The 21,861-nt window shown below is 35.0% G+C and overlaps 1 protein-coding gene across 1 annotated transcript in view; it reads right to left on the bottom strand.

Moving 5' to 3' along the window:
- The window catches only part of LOC123245328 (ABC-type organic anion transporter ABCA8-like), a 114,015-nt gene that overhangs the window by 72,576 nt on the left and 19,578 nt on the right, over positions 1 to 21,861 (bottom strand). Inside the window, exons 6-10 of the mRNA XM_044674176.1 lie at positions 12,714 to 12,817; positions 11,783 to 12,009; positions 6,414 to 6,555; positions 4,830 to 5,015; positions 3,467 to 3,614 (exon numbers count right to left, since the gene is read on the bottom strand). Coding sequence (XP_044530111.1) covers positions 3,467 to 3,614; positions 4,830 to 5,015; positions 6,414 to 6,555; positions 11,783 to 12,009; positions 12,714 to 12,817 — 807 coding nt within the window. The remainder of the gene's footprint in view (positions 1 to 3,466; positions 3,615 to 4,829; positions 5,016 to 6,413; positions 6,556 to 11,782; positions 12,010 to 12,713; positions 12,818 to 21,861) is intronic.

Here is a 21,861-nt window from a genome sequence, read left to right as displayed (position 1 = left end):
CTTGTTAAATTCTTCACTAACTGTCTGTACTTCTTCCCATGAAGTAATTCATAAATTACAATTATTTTCATGGTGGTTTGCTTGGGTATGCTTACTATGAGCACTGCAAGTCATGAAATTATGTTTCTTTTCCTTTAGGCACATGCTGCACCCAACTTTCTATTTGCATTCCTAGAAAATTCTTACAAACCAGATTTCAAACTAGTTGAAATTCTTTTTGTCTCTTGGTTTTTATTCATAATGAACACTCATTCTAATATGACTCAATTTCTTTAGCAATGTGTGAACTAATTAGTCATTGGATAAAAATTATACATGGAACACATTGAATTTACACTATCTATGAACATTCATTTTGAAATGGACAGTAATCAGGCGAGAGATGAGAGCTGGGAATAAATGAAAGTCATCAGAAAAGGAGTAATCATTAAAGCCATGTTAAGAGATGAGGCCTACAAAAGAAAGAGTATAAAAAGAAAAAATAAACCAGGCAGAGCATTGGATCATGTTTGATGTAACAGAGTATATTGTGAATAACTACCCAACAAAAAAGATTGAAAAGAAGCCATTATGTAGCTCAGAGAAGAGACTAACAACAGCTGAAAATTAAAGAGAAAAAGTATATTTGGGTCAGGGCAGCTGGGTAGCTCAGTGGAGTGAGAGTCAGGCCTAGAGACAAGAGGTGTCCTAGGTTCAAACCCGGCTTCAGCCACTTCCCAGCTGTGTGAACCTGGGCAAATCACTTGACCCCCATTGCCCACCCTTACCAATCTTCCACCTATGAGACAATACATCAAAGTACAAGGGTTAAAAAAAAAGAAAAAAAAGTATATTTGGGGAGCAGGTAGCCAACGATGTCAAATGCTCAAGAATGATGAAAACTTAGAAAAAAAACATGAGAAGTGGCAATTAAAAGATCAGTGATAGCTTTGGGAAAGGTAGATGTAGTTGAATGATGAGATCAGAAGTCATTTTATATAAGACTTAAAAGAAAAGGGGCAGCTGGGTAGCTCAGTGGATTGAGAGCCAGGCCTAGAGACGGGAGGTCCTAGGTTCAAATCCGGCCTCAGACACTTCCCAGCTGTGTGACCCTGGGCAAGTCACTTGACCCCCATTGCCTACCCTTACCACTCTTCCACCTATAAGTCAATACACAGAAGTTAAGGGTTTAAAATAAAAAAAAATAAATAATAATAAAAAAGAAAATGAGAGGTCAGAAAGTGTAATCAATATCATAGATAACTTTTTCAAGGAGTTTGAGAAAGGGAGGAGAGGTGCTTAAGGAGGTGATAAAGTCTATTGAGGGTTTTTCAGGAGAGGGGGAAATGGGTGCATTTATAGACATCAGAAAAGGAAACAACTAATCGGGAGGCATTAAAGATGTAGAGGCATATATTGGAGCAATCTCCCAGAAAAGATAGGGTAAAAATTGAGGATTCAGCCTAGCAAGAAGGATTCTTTTTTCCATCAAATTATGAAACAAAAGAGTGGAGAATGGAACATGATACCAAGGAGTTATGATGAAGATGTGGAGAGAACAAACTTATAGACAATGTCTACTATTTACTTAATAAAGTATTAAGTTATATTTTCTACTGTGAAAGTCAGGAGGTAGGAGAATTACAGAAGGTTGAGGAGGGAAAAGATTTAAAACAACTCTTATACGGAGTGGGATGGAGAATAAATTAAGGAGAAGTAAAAGTAAAATTAAAAGAGTAGGACCATCTCCACAAACTGCAGGCATCCCAATCTAGTTGATGTAGTAAGGACTCTTAAAGGAGAGAAAGAAGGTAGTATGTGCCAGCCACGTCAAACCTCCCGACATCTTAAATATCATCTTTTTAGTCCCTGATGGAGACAGCCCAGGACCCTGAACCTAAGAGCTGTGGGAAAAAACAATAAATCCACAAATACCCTAAACCATCAGCCTGGGAAACAACCCCTGGGGAAACAGAAATGCATCTTAATAGCTGCTCTTATAGATGTTACAGTCATTCCTCACAACATTCTTGCCACCTAAATCCTCAACACTGACAATTGGTTCAAAATCTGAAATATATGATTTTGCCAGTGAAAATTGCATTAAAGGAGAGGCTTCTGCTTTGTTATTGTATCCTAAGCACCATGATATCTCTCCATCTGATTTATAGCTGAAACTTTCCATCAGTGTTTTCCCCCTCATTACAATGCTAGCTCCTTGATAGCAGAATTATACTTTGTAACATAATAAGTATTTAAGAAATGTTTTTTGCATTAATAACATAAATTTTTGGCTGACTCCATTCAGGAGCACATGAGCAAGACTAGGGATGAGACTCATCCAGAGATTAAGATTTAGTAAGACATGAATATAAATAGGACCAGACAGTAAGGTGTTTGAAAGTAGAGGATAACATAGAATTGAAATGGTCAAAAGGGTCAAATCTGGGCAGAGAGGAAAGTGAAACTAGTGTTGGTGATAAAATACTATTGTGCTATAAGAAATGATAAGCAAAATGATTCCAGAAAAAATCAGAAAGGTCTGTAGGAATTGAGACCCAGTGGAATAAGCAGAGCTCTTTCACCTTAGAACTGATACTTAGTATCAATTCTAAGAAGGAAGGGAAGGGTTTAAAAAAAACAAAACCATACTTCATCATTTCCACTCCCCACCACCAAATGGGCTTAGTGGCAAAAACTCTTTTGTTGTTTAGTGTTTTCATCTCTCTTCACGATCCCATTTGGGGATTTCTTGGCAAAGATATTTGAGGCCTTTGCCATTTTCTTCTCTGGCTCATTTTATAGATGAAGAGCTGAGGCAAAAAAGTTAAGCAACTTGTTTAGGGTCACACATCTAGTAGGTGTCTGAGGCAAGATTTGAATTAAGGAAAATAAGTATTTCTGACTTCTGGCCCATAACTTTATCTAGTATGCCATCTTACTGCCCATACAGTTGCTCCAGGCCATGCCTATGGCACCCTTGTCTTCACAACTGTCTCCTCTAAGTCCCCAAGGGTGATGAAGATCACACTGTTCCTTCTCACCCTTCACTTGCATCCCTAGTTGTACCCACCAATTTTTTAGCCCAGGTGAAAGCCAAAGATAAAAACAGAATCATTTTGGAAATATGTGTCCTTCAATTAATTTAAGCAGTAGTGTACCATTTTTTAAATATATAATACTTTAAATATGTTCTAAGAAAAACGAGCATATAAGAGAAAGAAGCCATAGACTTGGCGACTATGATGGAAAACTTTTTATATACAAAGTTGGGCCTAAGCAATGAAACACATTGGTCATTAAGCCAATTAAATCAATTTATCCCAGAGAGATTGGACTAGATGGTCTTTGAAAACTATGAGGTAGAAAACTAAAACTTCCTTCTCCTGGTACTAGTTCTATTTTTCTTTGTCTTCTATCAGAATTAAACACTTTACCTCATAAGGGAGTGAAAGTCATTAAGATTCATGAAAGAACTGTTACTTACGTGGCAAGATCTTGTTGAAATATAGAGTAAGGGCCAAATAAAGAAGAATATCAAAAACCAACATGAAAATCGTGGCTAAGAGTTGATGTGAGTCTCCAGAGGGGTCAGGAAAAGCAAAACTTCTCAAGTTGTAATCCATTCTCAGAATCTGAAGGTTTAAAAAATCTTAATTTAAAATGAAAAAAATGTTATATACAACAAAAGAAATTTATTTAGCTGTAGGAATTACAGTTTACGCATAGTTTGCGCATCATTGAGATTTGTGACATTACTATCTTATGAGTTACATGAAATACAGTCAAGGAGAAAATAGGTTCAATGAAGGAGAGAATTATAATTTACTTTTCAAATTCTATTTTTTCTCTTAAGATTCACTGCAGTTTTAAGAATTACCTCTTTTACATATGAATTAAGAAGCCACAGAATGACATTTAATCTTATTGAACCTGTTGTAGAAATAGAGGATTTTAGTATAGCAGGGCAGACTGCTTGACAAGGGAATTCCAGAACCTTGAGAGAGGAGAGTCAGTGAAAGTTTGGGATCTGACACTGAAGACCTCAAGTCTGAATGTCTAATGGTGGGAGTTGGTGAGACAGACAATCCCTGAAGCTGTTTCCCACTGGATTTTGGATTAAGTATCATCTTTAATCAAGCATTCCAGTGAAGAAGGAAGGTTGAGAAGTGGGTTTTGCCTCTTTGTGGTGAACACAAAGACCATCCCTTTTCCCTCTCCTGATTTTGGATTATTTTCCTATATTTCAATTCTCCTGTGATCAGCTTTGAAGAACATCTCATTGGACTTTATGTGATCCCCTACTTTTATCAAGACCTTGCTAACAAGCAGTCTGCTGTTAGATTTAGCCATAGTGTAGCTTTTATCCATTCCTATATTCAAGGGTGGAGACCCACAGATCTTAGAGTCAGTTTACCTATACCCCTTCCTTACGTATCCCAATAATTATTAAATATCTCATTTGCTATACTCTTTCCTTGTCCAGTCCTTTCCCAGATACCTAGGTTGACAAATAAGAACCCACTGTGAATCCAAGCTGTTTCCCTAGTTGTTATCCATCTATCTGTTACCTCAGCTATTCCCCAGCTCAGTGTTGTTACCTTTGTTCATTTATTTAATTATTCCTAGTTTCCCTGTGTTTATTTACTTATTCCAGTTAGTTTGTTCCAGCTTCTTTACTTCAAACTCCAAGCAACTCTCTAACATGTATCAATAATTTTTGATCTGCATCATGAGAGAGGGAAAGATTCCACTCTAATAAAACCATGGATCGTCAATCACTTAAATCCTACATAGGAAAGAAAATTTGTAAATCTAATAGTAAATAGGAAAAAGTTATTTAAGCTTACATGGTTTATCCCAAAAACAAAGGCAAAGGGACTTAGGAGGCTTAAAATCCATTCCAAACTTGCAGGAAATTGTCGATACAATGAAACAAGTCCCAGACTTCCCCAAAAAATGGTAAGGAAGAAAACGATTAAGCCGGTAAGTACAGGTTTCTTAATCAACACACCAATCAGGAAAGTTAATGCCACCTGTAATGCAGAAGAAGATTGTAGGTTCGTCTCCTACCTGGCTCACCAAATGTTATGCAAGTTAGTAAAGTTACTACTAGGGGGCCTTGGAGCTAGTAACTAGACTAGCAGGAGATCGAGTTGGAAGTTATCAAGGTTGAACAACCTCTGCTGGGAATGAAATTGGTGTAGGTATAAATTCAAACCTTGGAAGCCAAGTGCCCAGTGAATCTACACTACTAGCTGTTAGGCTTCTTTAAGATGTCTAGTGGGTGGCCCCATCCTGCTGGGGTAACTGCCTCTTATTGGTTGATGGCAGACTGGCAGGAAGTGGCTGACTGAACTTCCTGTCCTAGCAATGGTGGTTTGGTTTAACCTCAAACTGAATCTCAAACTGCTCAGTATTCTCTCCTCCTCCTTAATCTCCTTAGCCTTTGTGGTATAGGAATAATCACAAGATTCTCTGATTAAAGACTAAGGGATTTATTGAAATTGGGGAAGGAATAGCCGAGGTAAGAGGGCTTAGATGTTACTAACTGTTGCTATGGTCAGCTGACTGGTCCTGGCTAAGGTCCTAAGCAGATCTTGGCTGGCTGCCCTCGGCCAGAGCTAAACGGTCTCTGGTTAGTAATTAATTGATCCTATAGCTAATCAGCTGAAAGGGAAATGAATGTTGTTGGGTTACTCTTAAGGAAGGTCCTTCGATCTAGGCTATCCTATTTTCCTACCCACAATTCCACCACCCTTCACCACCCTTCATCACCCTTCACCACCCTTCACCACCCGGGGCCCCAGGGGGAAAGTCAGGGATAAGTAGGTGATCAGGGTGAAGATGGGAAAACAGAACCCAGAGTTTGTTTTGCAGGGGCTTTTATAGTCTCAGCCCAACTGCCAGTTGGCACCTGCCCCATGGCACATGCCATTGGCAAGATTCCATTCAGGGTAACTGACAGCTTAGCCTAGGCTAATATTGCAATGCAAGTCTCTGCATTACACACTTGACAGGAGAAGAAGAACCTCAGATGACAATTGGACTTTTGAAAAATATTTAGTGGAAATCATTCAAGATGAGCCAGTATATTACAAAACTAGTGTCTGTTTAGATCTTGCCTTTAAAAAGTCTTTCTTGGGCAAAACAAAACAAAGAATGACTGTCATTATGCCTTGACAACATTTGACTTTTTTTTTTAACTCTTGCCTTCTGCCTTAGAATCAATACTGGGTATTGGTTCCAAGGCAGAAGAGTAGTAAGGGCTAGGCAATGGGGATTAAGTGGCTGGGAAGTGTCAGAGGCCAGATTTGAACCTAGGACCTCCTGCCTCTAGGCTTGGCTCTCAATCCACTGAGCCACCCAGATGTCCCGGACAACATTTGATTTTAATGAGAATCAAAGTAGGAAAATAAACTTTACCTACTCACCAAAGAGAGACCATATAGGAGAAATAGGGTGAATGCTGTAAAATAACCAGTCATGATTACAAAATCTTCAGATATTACGATAGCAGACAGCAGACTTGCCAAAATAAAAATGTAGCCAGCATAAAGTAAACTCCATGAAAGCCTATGGTGGAAATACAACATAATTTCAGCATTTCATGGTCATGAAATTCTACCTTAGAGCTGATAGAAACTGACCAGTAATATATGTTTAACCCCATTTTTTTCAGTCAAATGAGTTTCTACCAAAAAAAGATGACAACCATTTTCTTATTGAAGAGAGATATAAATTCCATAAATACCCTTAATATGAGGATCATAACTCTAGGACTGGAAGGGACCTCAGAGGTGGTTTAGTTCAACCCTCCTCATTTTATAGCTGATGAAATTGAGGCCCAGAAGTATTAAGTGACTTGCCCAGGGTTGCAAAAATATTAAGTTTTAGAAAGAAAATTTGAATCCAGTTACTGTAACTATATAATCAGTGCTCTTTTGATTATATCTTAATGAGTACAACAGAAATCTTTTCCATTTTCAAATGAATGAATTTAATCTTGTGCAATTACCTATGGACTTAGACAAATTGCGTATAACCTTCTTAATAAAACCCTTTACATGTGAAGTTTAAAGTAATGCAATATAATTGAAAAAAACCTAATGGAATAGAAATGACACATGGCAAATTTGTTTTGCTTTTCTGTATACTTAACTTTGGAAGCTATATGCATAACTCCTAGGGTGCTGATATTTCTCAAAACATTTCTGGAATCCCTCATTTTAACATTGCTCTCAAAAATCAGACTCATTATTATGAGGTCACATATCCATCATGAACCCAAACAATAGTATACAATTTGTTCATTCATCATAAAAATCAGGAAAATTTTTTTTCTTCCCCTTATAAACCCAAGAATTTCCATCACTAAGGCTTTGTATAAGAATATGGCACAGGACAACACTCATTCCTATTAAAAACACTGGAAAGCATAAGTTTAAATGTATTTTTCTTAAAATAATATGAAGCATCTACCTAAAACCATTAGCAAGTATACTTTGTAATGGGGATGTTAGAAATCTTCCCAGAAAGATCAGGAGTGAAACAAAGAGACTCATTATTAGCAACATTATTAACATGGTATTAGAAATGCTAGCAAGAACAATAAGAAAAGAAAAGGAAGTGGAGGGAATTAGAATTGACAAAGAGGAAATAAAACTATCTCTTTTTGCAAATATGATGGTATATGTGGAAATACTAGAAATTCAACTAAAATTTAGTTGAAACTTAATTTTATCAAAGTAGTAGGATATAAAATAATCCTACATCATTAGCATTTTAATATAATATTAACAAAGTCCTGCAAAAAGAGATAGAAAGCTATTCCATTTAAAATAATCATAGAAAGAATAAAATACCTGGGAGTATATTTGCCAAAACAAACCCAGGAACTACTTGAACACAATTATAAAGCATTTTATACACAAAAAATCATATCTAAATATTTGGAGACATAGTAATTGTTCATGAATGGGCAGTCAATATAATTAAAATGACAATTCTACCTAAATTAATCTACTTATTCAACACTATTCCAATCCAGTTAGCAAAAAAATTATATTACTGAGCTAGAAAAAATAACAAAATTCATTTGGAAAAACAAAAGGTCAAGACTATCAAAAGAATTAATGGAAAAATGTAATAGAAGGAGAACTAGCAATGCTATATTTTAAACTTCATTATAAAACAATAATTATTAAAACTATCTAGCATTGGCTAAGAAATAGAAAGATAGATCAATCTGTGGTATAGGACAGATATACAACAAACTGCAGTAAAAGATTATAGTAGTCTTGTATTTGACAAAAGTATAGATTCAAGATTTTGAGATAATAAATCACTATTTGGAAAAAATTATAGGAATGACTAGAAAGTTTATTATTTATTATTATTAATTATTATTATTCATTGTTAGAAACTAGGTATAGATCAATATTTTATACCACCTACTAAGATAAGATTAAAATGGATACATAATCTAGACACAAAATGATATATAAGAAAATTAGAACAGAGAACATATTACCTACCAGAATTGGGGAGAGGAGAGGAATTCATGAGCAATCAGGTAAGGAAGAGTATTATGAGATATAAGTTGGATAATTTTGACCACATTAATTAAAATTTTAATTCAAATACAACATATGTTGCCAAGATTAGGAGGAAAGCAGAAAACTGACAAAAATTTAAATAGACAGTCTCTTGGATAGAGGTTTCACATCTAAAATACATAGAGAACTTCTAATTTTGCACATGACAACATCTGACACTCATTCCCATTAAAAACACTCAAAATTGGCAAATGGACAAAAGATACAGATAATTTTCAGGTGAAGAAATCAAATCCACCTATAAGTATGTGAAACAATGTTCTAAATCACAACTGATTAGAGAAATACAAACCAAAACAATTTTGAAGTTTCATCTTACACCCACAAGATTGACTAAAATGGCCAAAGTGCAAAGTGATAAATGTTGGAAGGAATATAGAAAAGTGGGGACACTAATATACTATTGGTAGAACTGTGAATTGATCCAACTGTTTTGGAAAGCAATTTGGATTTATGCCCAGAGAGTTATAAAACAGTGTATATACCCTTAGACCCTGAAATACCATTGATGGACCTATTTCCAAGAAGATCATAGAAAAAGGGAAAGAACAACTATGTCCCAAAGCATTTATAATAGCTCCCTTTGTGGCAGTGGCAAAGAATTAAAAATTGAGGTAATGTCCAACAATTGGGGAATAGTTAAACTAATTATGGTATATAATTGTGACGAAATAATACAGTTCCATAAAAAGCAATGAGCAGGGTATTAAAAAAGAACTGGGAAAGAACTAAATGAGATAATAAACAACAAAAGAGTAGAATCAAGAGAACAATATATACAACTCTAAACTTAATGCTTGAAGAATAACTTGTGAATTTTAACCTCCAGGGAGTGAATTGAAAAATAGAAACATGAAAGACATAATCTATATACACTTCTGTTTGCTGGATGGTGCCTTCTATGATGCAGTGAAGGGAGAGAAATAATAACATACTTGGAAATAAATTCTATTAATAAAAAGAATTTGGCTCAGGTCCTAAATGTATTTTAAGGGGATATAATAGTTCTCAAAGGGATCATGATTCATGATATTATGGGACAGGTTAGGTATAGTAGCTTTATTACTATTGCAAGCAATGGGTGGGAGAGATAGATTATCCCAAAGAGACAGAACATTTAAGTGAGCTTGGCATCTGAGTAATTTCCCAATAGTATTTCTAGAATAAAATGAGGAGAAAAAACAAGAACAGTTTTTAAGGTTATAAAATTATTCTAGGTTCAAGTTCATTCAAGGAAAGGTAAAAGAGAAAACAGAACACTTAGAGCTGGTTTTGCTACATCTTATAACTTTGTCCCTTGTAGTATTAAGGATATTGGTGATGATGGAAACATGTTATGAAAAGTCTTTAAAACAGACTTACATGAGGAAAGGAAACCCCACTCCACCCCCCACAGGGCAAGGAATATAATTTGCTCAATTCACACCGAAATGGAGATTAATTCTAAAATGAAACTATACATGTCAAGAGAGAGAAAGTACAAACCATTTGACTCCACAATGTTTTTGTACAATGGTAGCTTAGAATAAGTTTAGAACTTCAAGAGATGATGGTTGTAAAGGGGAAAATAAAGAAAAGAAGAATACTGGAATTGTTATTTTTTCTCTGAAGTTCAGTTTACTCTTCTGCAAAATGGTAGGCTGGACTAGGAAATCTCTAAGACTCCTTCCAGTTCCAGATTCTATGAAAAATTCTAAGACTCAGTTTTTTCCATTTGTCAAATGGTAATAATAATACTCTTATTACCTACACTGGTGGGGGCAATTATTATAAGAAAAGTGCTTAGTGAACTTTAAAACTCCATTAGAACATGGGTCTTTATTACTATTAGATTGCAAAAACTCTGTAGTGTTTTTCTTTTAACACTTTGTTGCATTACTTTAAAGGCATTTGATTTTTTGACTCGTGATTTTACTCACTCTTACTTGGACTTCCCAGCCCAAAATGTACTGCCTTGGTCACACTTCAATTTATCATTTTCCCCCCTTTATTAGAGCATAAGTTCCTTGAGTTTAGTAACTATCTTTATTCTGACATTTGTATTTCTAACCCTTAGCAATACTTTATCATCAATTGATTTATTCATTTAATACTCTTTTTAGCCTTATTTTTTCTAGGTTAAAAGCCTTAATTCTACAACCCATTCTATAGGACCTATAGAATCCCTCTAATATACTTAATGTCTTCCAATAAATCTTCAGTCTAGGATTTACCTAATACCCTGAAGGTCTTTCTTCAATATTTTATGAATACCATCCAATGGATGTTGCTTATTTTTTAATCTTCTGAGATCAGTCCATCTTTTTTTAGTCTTACCTATATACATTATGATGATATTTACACAAAATTTCTGACATCCAATTCATTGCTGGTAATGAGCTATAGATAAACCATATGACCACTTCCCCACAAACTTTTGGCCATATGGTTAGGCAATGATTATACACAACACTAAATGTTAAGAGAATGCATCAATATATCAATATGCTCTAGTAACATGTTGCTATTTTGTTTTCTCCCATATTAAATAGAATGTGCAAAAAATGTATATCCTGAAAGAAAGACAAATCAACTCACTAAGTATCATAAGAGATGAACTGGAAGATTTCTACATGAATTGGAAAGATCTCCATGAACTGATGTGGAATGAAATGAGCAGAACCAGGAGAACATTATCTACAGTAACTGAAACGTTGTGGACCTATCAAATGTAATTGACTTTAACACTAATAGCAATGGATAATCCTGAGGGATTTATGAGAAAAAATGCTATTCACATAGAGGGAAACAATTTTGGGAGTAGAAACACAGAAAAATGTGTCATTTATCCCTTGTTTTTATATGGGTATATGATTTAGAGGTTTGGTTTTAAAAGATTACTCTGTTACAAAAATTAATAATATGGAAATAAGTATCGAGTGATAATGCATGTAAAATCCAGTGGAAATTGCTTGTCAGCTCTGAGGGGAGTGGGAAAGGACATGAATCATGTAACCATGGAAAAATATTTAAAAAAATTTTTGAATGTAAAATGTCATAATACCCCACTCCCAAAACATATAGGTGGGCATGGGTATTCGTGAAATGATAGGAACATATATTTTTAAAAAGTTACTGGAGAGCCTGGTTAACTCTAATCTTCTTTCATTCATATGACTTGGAAGAAATACTTATATAGAACTCACCAGAAAGTTGAATCTTGGAGGCCCATCATTGTCATCCATTCCATAACATTTTTTCTCTCTCTTGTAACATTGAGGGAAACAAAATATATCATTGGAGAGAAAGAAATTATACAGATTATAGTGATGATGTCCCTTATAATACTGAATTGGGCGATGAATGGATGCACTTTCATGTTTATACCATTGACTGACATCAGTTGATCCATCACAGAATGATTTGTTGTGATCTAAAATGACACATTAACATTTAAAACATAAACTCAAATAGGTGAATGGGATATGAGGAATTTGTACATTTTAAAATTTCTTTTGGTCTCTATTATTACCAGATGTGTTTTTTAAACTAATTAGGCAATCAAGGAAAGGAATGCACTAAATACATTCAGCAAACACTGATTAGTATCTACTTAACTACTTGGCATTGGGTTTACAAAGACAAAATCTACGTTATCCTTGCTTTTAAATTGTTTGTTTTCTACCAGGATTTAGGGAGTGATGAGATTAAGGCAGGGATGGAGGTAGGTAGGTGGGGTGGGAAGAGGGAAACAGATCAATTTCGGAATATTTTAGGAGGGGGAAAAACAGTTTCTTGGAAATAGGGACTGTCATATGGAAGAAGTAGATATTACTTGAGCTTAACTTTGAAGGAAGAAAAGAATTTAGAAAGGCAGAAGAAAAGGAGGAAATGTGTTCCAGACATGGGAGATAGCCTGGGCAAACAGAGAGAGGCAGGAAATTATTATTGAATCTGTGGAACAGCTAGTAGTGGAGTTAATCTGGAACAAAACATATATGAATTATTGTGATATGTGGGTTAGGATCAGATTATAAAGAACTTTTAATGTTGGAATGAAGAATCAAAATTTCATCCTAGGTTATGATCAGATTATAATTTATATAATCATTAGGATTCTCAAAATTAGATACTTACTTCTATAATAGCAGAATTAATGGCAGCCTGAAAAGCAACAAAACCACGTTTCCAATATTCCTCAAGGTAACAACTGGTTTCTTCAGCATATGTTATGCAATGTGCTTTATTGAGAAGCAAAAAACATCATTATTGAATAGGATTACATAGGCAGTTTGCTTTGAATCTTTGGAGAACCTTTTCTATATGGATAAGGAAGGGGAGTGAGTATTCTTATAGCACTTTATATGCTAAGTACTATGCTAAGCCCTCTTAAAAAAATTTCTTATCTGATCACAACCATGCAAAGTAGGTGCTATTATTGTTCCCATTTTACAGTTGAGGAAACTGAGTCAATCTTGTTTGTGGTTCTTTGATCAATACACTATTTCTGGTATTTATTCTTTACAGGATTTTTTTCTTTGATATGGAAGCACAGGATTTTAATTATGATATTCCTGGAATTTTTCATTTTGAAGTTTTGTTATGGCAATGATCCATTGATTTTTCAAAAAAATATTTACTTTGCCTTGTGATTCTAATAGATCTGTCCAATTTTTACTTAATATTTCTTCAAATATAATATTTAGGTCTTTTCCCCCCTTCATATGATTATGATTTTCGGGAAGTTCAGTGATTCTTAAATTATCTCTTTTTTATCTCTTTTCTAGGTCAGTTTTTTATATCAGGTACTTTAGATTTTTTTTCTTTTTCAGTCTTGATTTTGTTCTAATATTTCTTCTTGTCACATAAAGTCATTGATTTCTGATTGCTCTATTTTATTTTTCAAGTATTATGAATAAGCGTTTACACTTTCTCTTCAAATCTATTTATTCTCCTTCCAATTAGTTCTTTCAAACATTTTATTTTGTTTTCTATTGCTAGTTTCATTAATACTAGATATACCAGGTATTTAGTCCTTGGAAAAAAAAACATTTTTTTCCTCTTTTGCCTCTTTTTTTTTTAAGTTTGTACAAAGCTATTTTCTTTTCTGGGGAGATTTCTACACCTATGGCAATTTTTTTTGTACTGATAGAAGACCTCTTTGGTTTACCCTTTCTGAAACTTAAATTACTGATTGAAGCTTTGACCTGGTACCAAGGCTACTTTCAAGTGAATAGGACTGCCCTGTTTAATCTTGGCCTGGGTCCTCTGGGCTCTTCTACTGATCTTCACTTCTTTGATTTAAGTTGCTCTGGAACTTAGAGGTTTGGAGTGATGGATTTTCCAGGCCTTTTCTGCCATCTCAGGACTGAGAGTCAGTACTTGAGAGCCCATGGGCATGGGTGAAAATGCTTCCATATCCTTCTGGTCACTGCTCATTCCTAGGGCTTCCTGATTACCCTAAATATTTGTGGAAGGAATTTTCTAGTTTTATTATGTCAGGGGACAGAATCTTATAGGATATATGGTTCTATAACCTATCTTTGGTCAGGCTGGTAAATCACTGGCTTGTTTGTGATAACTATGTTGGCAGCCTCCTTCCCTATTATTGATTAGTTTCTGACTGACTTTTTGTTTGTTTGGGGAATGGAGGAAGTCACTTAGTTTACCATGATTTCTTGACTATTATTTGAGCTGGTGTTAATTTCAGATTTTTGCTGAAATAGGTAAGTGGGTAGTCTGTCTCTTGTTTAGGGAACCATTTCATTGGAAGTTCAATACTTGGAATTATTTTCTTAATGGATCAAAATCAATTGTTTTCAGCTATGAAATAAATTCAGATGGGGCAAAGGAAAGAAGAAAGGAGAGTAACAGTTCTTTCATGTAGAAACTGATCGCCTTGCATTGCCTGGATGTGACAGCAGATGCAGTGACTAATGGGTTAGAATAAACCTCTACATTCAAATAAATTAGATGCAGTACAACTCCCATACTGCTGGCTCAAGAGCCCAGAATAGCTAAAAGAGGTAGAGGTGAGGATAAGGTTGAAGCTATCACTGCAAGTCGGTGAAAAAAATTTAGTAGCATTAAGTTAGGTGGCAAGAGATGACAATTTTATACTGATAGAAAATACCATGGGGGGTTAAGATGGCAGCAGAGTAAAAAGCAGCTGCTTGACCTCTCCTAAGCCACACAGATAGGACTCCTCAAAAAGACATAAAAACAAATCCAGACGAACAAAGGGACCCCAAAATAGGGCGCAACATTGAAGGTAAGTGGAATCAGGGCATTTCCATGCCATAAATTGGTGAAACAGCTATCACTAAAATGTGAGCTGAGCAACCCACACACCTTCCATACCACCTACAGTGCCAAAGCCAGCGCAAAAGAGTTAGAGCAAGTTTGGGGCACCCATTAAGTCATTGGCAGCTACCTGGGGTCACCAGGGCCTGCTCCTGAGAGCAGCAAGACTTAAGAGCCCAAGAGGCTAAAGAACATGTGGACTTTGAACAAAGACCCTGAGCTCAGGCACAGACATGGATCCTGAGCACAGGCATGGACACGGATCCTCAGCACAGGCACAGACCTTGAGTGGGGAGCCTTCAGAAGGGTGCATGACTGTGGAAGCAGTACCCTGAGACTCTTAAAGGAGCTTCAGGAAGAATAACAAGCAAAGTGACCACCAGGAGGCCTAACCTTGAGAACAACTAGACCTCAGACCTCAGGAGCCTAAAGAGCTGGGTGTGAGGATAAAGCTGAGAGAGCTCTGGGGTAAAAATGGCAATCAAGGCTAAGGAATCCCAGAAGAGAAAGACTGAGAAGAAACCTTTAACACTTGATAACTTTTACACAGAAAAAATCAAGACAACAGGGCAAACAGCAGAGGAAAACAAACAAGTAACCATATCTAAACCTTCCCAAAAAAAAATGAAAGCAGGTCACAAGGTCTTGAAGAGTTCAAATATGAGATTATGAGAAAGATGGAAGAGATCTGGCAAGAAAATAACAGTTTAAAAGGCAGAATTTCACAATTGGAAAATGAGGCAAGTAAAACAAAGACCAGAAATGACAAGATTGAAAAGGAATACTAGTCTCTAAAAGCTAGAATTGGCCAATTCGAAAAGGATGTCCCCAAATCAAAAGAACTGATAAGCAAATTAGAGACCAAAATCAAACAGCTGGAAAACAGGATAGACCAAATTGAAAAGGAAAATCAAAACATTATAACAGAAAACCAGTCTCTAAAGGCAAGAATTGGGCAAGTAGAAGCCAATGATCTCTCAAGACAGCAAGAACAAATAAAACAAAGTCAAAAGACTGATCAAATAGTAGGAAAATGAAATATCTCAATGAGAAATTGATAGATCAAGAAAATAGGTCTAGAAGAGACAATTTGAGAAACATTGGTCTTCCTGGAAAAGCAGCAATTAATAGAAATTTGGACTCCATACTAAAACAAATTATTCAGCAAAAGTTCCTTGAAGTTCTATAACAAGAGGGCAATATTAACATTGAAAGGATCCATAAATCACCCTCTACACTAGACCCTGAAAATACAACACCCAGGAATATAATAGCCAAATTCAAGAGCTTCCAAGTAAAAGAAAACATTTTAAAAGAATCCAGAAAAAGACAATTCAGATATCAAGGAGCACCAATCAGGATCACACAGGATCTAAAAGACCACAGGCTTGGAATATGATATTTAGAAAGGCAACCAAGGATCACCTACCCATCAAAACTGTCTATATACTTCCAGGGGAAAGTTTGGGCATTCAACAAGATAGAAGATTTCCAAGTATTTGCACAGAAAAGACCAGGACTAAGTGAAAAGTTTGATATCCAACCACAAAAACCAAGAGAAACATGAAAAGGTAAATAAGAAACAGAAAGGAAAGTAAGAAAACTTATATTTTTTAAATTTGCCACTTTAAAGGCTTCAATAAGATCTAATTATTTGTATTCCTATGTGGAGAAATGTTATGTGTAATTCTCTGTAGTGAACTCCATTCACTATTACATTATTCATTATTATAGTAATAAGAAGAATTATTCATAGGGAGAGGTTGGAATACTAAATGGTCTAAGATGATATAGGGGGTGGGAAAGAGTGTGGTGAATAGTAGAGGACACCAAGAGAAACTTAAAGGAATAAGAAAAATAGGATATTCTATTATACACAAAGAGCATAGGAAGGGGAAGGGATGAATACTATTATAAGAAGGAGAGGAAGAGAGCATTAAGGGATAATATTTAAACCTTACTCTCAGTGTAATTAACCCTGATAGGGAAGAGAAGCTATATCCATTGGGATATAAAACTCTATCTAAGCCTACTGAGAAAGTCAGAAGGGATAAACCAAGGGAGTAGGAGAGTAGGAAGGTTAAAAAAGGGAGGGAAGAAGAAGGAGGAGGGAATTCATTAGGCCTTCAAAATAAAAATAGTGGAATAATAATAGAGGGGGTAGAAAGGGAACTAAATCAAAGGAGGAGACAAGGGTTAATGGGTTAAAGCAAACCACTGGTCTAAAAGGTTTAAAAATGAAGAAGGGGTAGAACTGGGAGAGGATACCAAAATGTTGGGGAATACACAACTGAAAATTATAACTTTGAATGTGAATGGGATGAACTTGCCCATAAAATGGAAAAAATAGCAGAGTGGATTAGAAAGCAAAATCCTACCATACGTTGTCTACAAGAAACACATATGAGGCAGGTGGACATACATAGGTATAAGGTAAAGCGAAATCTTTTGGGTTTCAAATGAGAAAAAGAAGGCAGGAGTAGCAATCATGATTACTGACAAAGCCAAAGTAAAAATAGATATGATTAAAAAAGACAGAGAAGGTAATTACATCCTGATAAAAGGCAGTATAAACAATGAAAAAATAACCATGCTCAGTATGTATGTACCAAATGGCATAGCATCCAAATTTGTAAAGAAGAAACTGGTAGAGCTCAAGAAGTAAATAGATAGTAAAACCATACAAGTGAGAGATCTAAATATTCCTCTTTCATATCTAGATAAGTCAAACAAAAAAATAAATAAGAAACAGGTAAGAGAGGTGAATGAAGTCCTAGAAAAATTAGATTTAATCGATATGTGGAGAAAAATAAATAGGTACAAAAAGGAATACACCTTCTTTTCAGCTGCACATGGTACATTCACAAAGATTGACCATGTAATAGAGCATAGAAACATTGCAAACAAATGCAAAAGAGCAGAAATAATGAATGTAACCTTCTCAGATCATAATACAATAAAAATAATAATTAGTAAGGGCACCTGGACAGGAAAACCAAAAACCAATTGAAAATTAAATAATATGATTCTCCAAAAACAGTTAGTCAAAGAAGAAATCCTAGAAACAATCAACAATTTCATTGAAGAGAATGACAATGATGAGACATCCTACCAAACTCTGTGGGATGCAGCCAAGGCAGTACTCAGGGGGGAATTTACATCCTTGAGTGCATATATTAACAAATTAGGGAGGGCCAAAATTAAAGAACTGTGCTTGCAAATTAAAAATTAGAAAGCAAGCAAATTAAAAATTCCCAGATGAAAACTAAATTAGAAATACTAAAAATCAAGGAAGAAATTAATAAAATCGAAGGTAAAAGAACTATTGAATTAATAAATATGACTAGAAGCGCGTATTTTGAAAAAAATAGATGAAATAGACAAAGTACTGGTCAATCTAATAAAAAAAGGAAAGGAAAAAACCAAATTGACAGTATCAAAGATGAAAAGGGAGACCTCACCTCTAATGAAGGGGAAATTAAGGCAATCATTAAAAATTATTTTAATTTTAATTATAATTATCCCAATTATATGGCAATTATATGGCAATAAATATAGCATTCTAGGAGATATGGATGAATATTTACAAAAATGTAAATTGCCTAGATTAACAGTAGAAGAAATAGAATACCTAAATAATCCCATATCAGAAAAAGAAATTGAACAAGCCATCAAAGAACTCCCTAAAAAAAAATCACCAGGGTCTGATGGATTCACAAGTGAATTCTATCAGATATTCAAAGAGCAACTAATCCCAATACTATACAAATTATTTGATATAATAAGCAAAGAAGGAGTCCTATCAAATTCCTTTTATGACACAAATATGGTACTAATTCCAAAGCCAGGTAGATCAAAAACAGAGAAAGAAAACTACAGACCAATCTCCCTAATGAACATAGATGCAAAAGTCTTAAAAAGAATACTAGCAAAGAGACTTCAGCAAGTGATTAAGAGGACCATCCACCATGATCAGGTGGGATTTATACCAGGAATGCAAGGATGGTTCAACATTAGGAAAACCATCCACATAATTGACATTTCAAAAATCTAACAAATAAAAATCACATGATTATTTCAATAGATGCTGAAAAAGCCTTTAACAAAATACAGCACCCATTCCTATTGAAAACACTGGAAAGTATAGGAATAGAAGGACTTTTCCTAAAAATAATAAACAGTATATACCTAAAACCATCAACAAGCATTATATGCAATGGGGATAAAATAGAAACCTTCCCAATAAGATCAGGAGTCAAACAAGGATGCCCATTATCATCTCTTTTATTCAACATAGTACTAGAAACACTAGCAATAGAAATTAGAGAAGAAAAAGAAATTGAAGGTATCAAAATTGGCAATGAGGAGACTAAACTATCACTCTTTGCAGATGATATGATGATCTACTTAAAAAATCCTAGAGAATCAACTAAGAAGCTTGTAGAAATAATCAACAACTTTAGCAAAGTTGCAGGATACAAAATAAATGCACATAAATCATCAGCATTCCTATACATTTCCAACATATCAGAGCAGCAAGAGGTAGAAAGAGAAACACCATTTGAAATCACCCTAGACAATATAAAATACTTGGGAATCTATCTACGAAAACAAACACAGCAATTATATGAAAACAACTACAAAACACTTTCCAAAAAAATAAAACTGGATCTCAACAATTGGAAAACCATTAATTGTTCATGGGTAGGACAAGCTAACATAATAAAAATGAACTTTCTACCCAAATTAATTTACCTATTTAGTGCCATACCTATCAAATTACCAAAAAACTTCTTTACTGAATTAGGAAAAACTATAACAAAGTTCATTTGGAATAACAAAAAATCAAGAATATCAAGGGAAATAATGAAAAAAATGTGAAGGAAGGGGGCCTAGCAGTACCAGATATTAAACTATACTATAAAGCAGCAGTCATCAAAACAATATGGTACTGGCTAAGAGATAGAAGGGAGGATCAGTGGAATAGACTTGGGGTTAATTACGTCAGCAAGACAGTGTATGGTAAACCCAAAGGGTCCAACTTTTAGGACATGAATCCACTATTTGACAAAATCTACTGGGGAATTTGGAAAACAATATGGGAGAGATTAGGTTTAGATCAACATCTCATACCCTACACCAAATTCAGAATGGGTGAATGACCTGAATATAAAGAGGGAAACTATAAATAAGTTAAGTGAACACAAAATAGTATACCTGTCAGATCTCTGGGAAAGGAAAGATTTTAAAACCAAGCAAGAGTTAGAGAAAATTACAAAATGTAAATTAAATGGTTTTGGTTATATTAAACTAAAAAGCTTTTGTACAAACAAAAACAATGTAGTCAAAATCATAAGGGAAACAATAAATTGGGAAAAATCTTTATATCAAAAAACTCTGACAGGGGTCTAATTACTCAAATGTACAAGGAGTTAAATCAATTGTATAAAAAGTCAAGCCATTCCCCAGTTGATAAATGGGGAAGAGACATGAAGAGGCAATTTTCAGATAAAGAAATCAAAAGTATCAATAAATACATAGATAAATAGACTTGCACAAACATATTTATAGACATGCTTTTTTGTGGTGGCAAAAAAATGGAAAATGAGGGTGTGCCCTTCAATTGGGGAATGGCTGAACAATTTGTGGTATATGCTGGTGATGGAATACTATTGTGTTCAAAGGAATAATAAACTGGAGGAATTCCTTGTGAACTGGAAAGACCTACAGGAATTGATGTAGAGTGAAAGGAGTAGAGCCAGAAGAACATTGTACACAGAGACCAGTACACTGTGGTAAAATAGAATGTAATGGACTTCTGTAATGGCAGCAATGCAATGACCCAGGACAATTCTGAGGGATTTATGGAAAAAACGCTACCCATATTCAGAGGAAGAATGGCAGGAGTGGAAACACAGAAGAAAAGCAACTGCTTGAATTCATGGGTTGAGGTGGACATGACTGGGGATGTAGACTAAGGATCACCCCAGTGCAACTATCAATAATATGGAAATGGGTCTTGATCAATGACACATGTTAAAACCAGTGGAAATGCGCATCCGCTATGGGGGAGGGAAATGGGGAGGGGTGAAGGAGAAAGCAAGAGCATGAACCATGTAATCATGTTAACTTTTCTAAAAAATAAATTTTATTAAATGTTAAAAAAAAAGGAAATACCATGGGATTTTCAAGTGCTTATTTGAAAATTACATGAATATGAGTACTTTTTACTTATATAATTATTTTAGAGGTTGGATTTACTGTCTTTATAATTGATGATCTTTTGGTAATAAGAGCATAATTATCTTCTGCTTTAATACTTTGTGAATCAGCTGCTAAGTCCTTCTTATGAGCAATCTAGTCTTGAACCTCACACTTGACAAAGTACTATTGTTGCCTCAGTTCGGACTGTGATCCGTGGACCGAAGTGCACCAATTCTGTCAGTGGCTGTTCTTGGCAAAGATATTGGAGAGTTTTGCCATTTTCTAATCCAGTGGATTAAAGCAAATTGAGGTTAAGTGACTTGCTCAGGGTCACAGCTAGTAAAGGACTTAGGCATCATTTAAACTCGTCTACCTGACTCCAGGCTTCACATTCTGTCCACTAAGCCACCTAGTTGCCTCCAAACCAAACAGAGGTGAAGTGTCTTGCCTAGAATCACACAGTTAGGCAGTGTCTGAGGCTAGATTTGAACTTGGGTATTCCTGGCTCCATGCCCAGCACTGTAACCACGGAGTCACTGAGATGTTTTAAGGGACTATTATCACTACTATGTTGTAGAAGCCACTCCAGTATTGGGCATAATCCAAAAAGAGAAAATGAACTTCTTTCTAAAGTACATATTTTTATAGATTCAACCACAGGAGAACTAAGATAAATAGCAATTGTTCAAAAAAGTTCAAACAAAAAGACTCAAAATCCAAGATCACACAATTGAAAACCATTTTAAATATTGACAATGAAAATTTGAAAATAGCATAG

Source organism: Gracilinanus agilis, chromosome 4, assembly GCF_016433145.1.
Source record: "Gracilinanus agilis isolate LMUSP501 chromosome 4, AgileGrace, whole genome shotgun sequence".
NCBI lineage: Eukaryota > Metazoa > Chordata > Mammalia > Didelphimorphia > Didelphidae > Gracilinanus > Gracilinanus agilis.
This window is presented reverse-complemented; position numbering and strand designations above follow the sequence as displayed.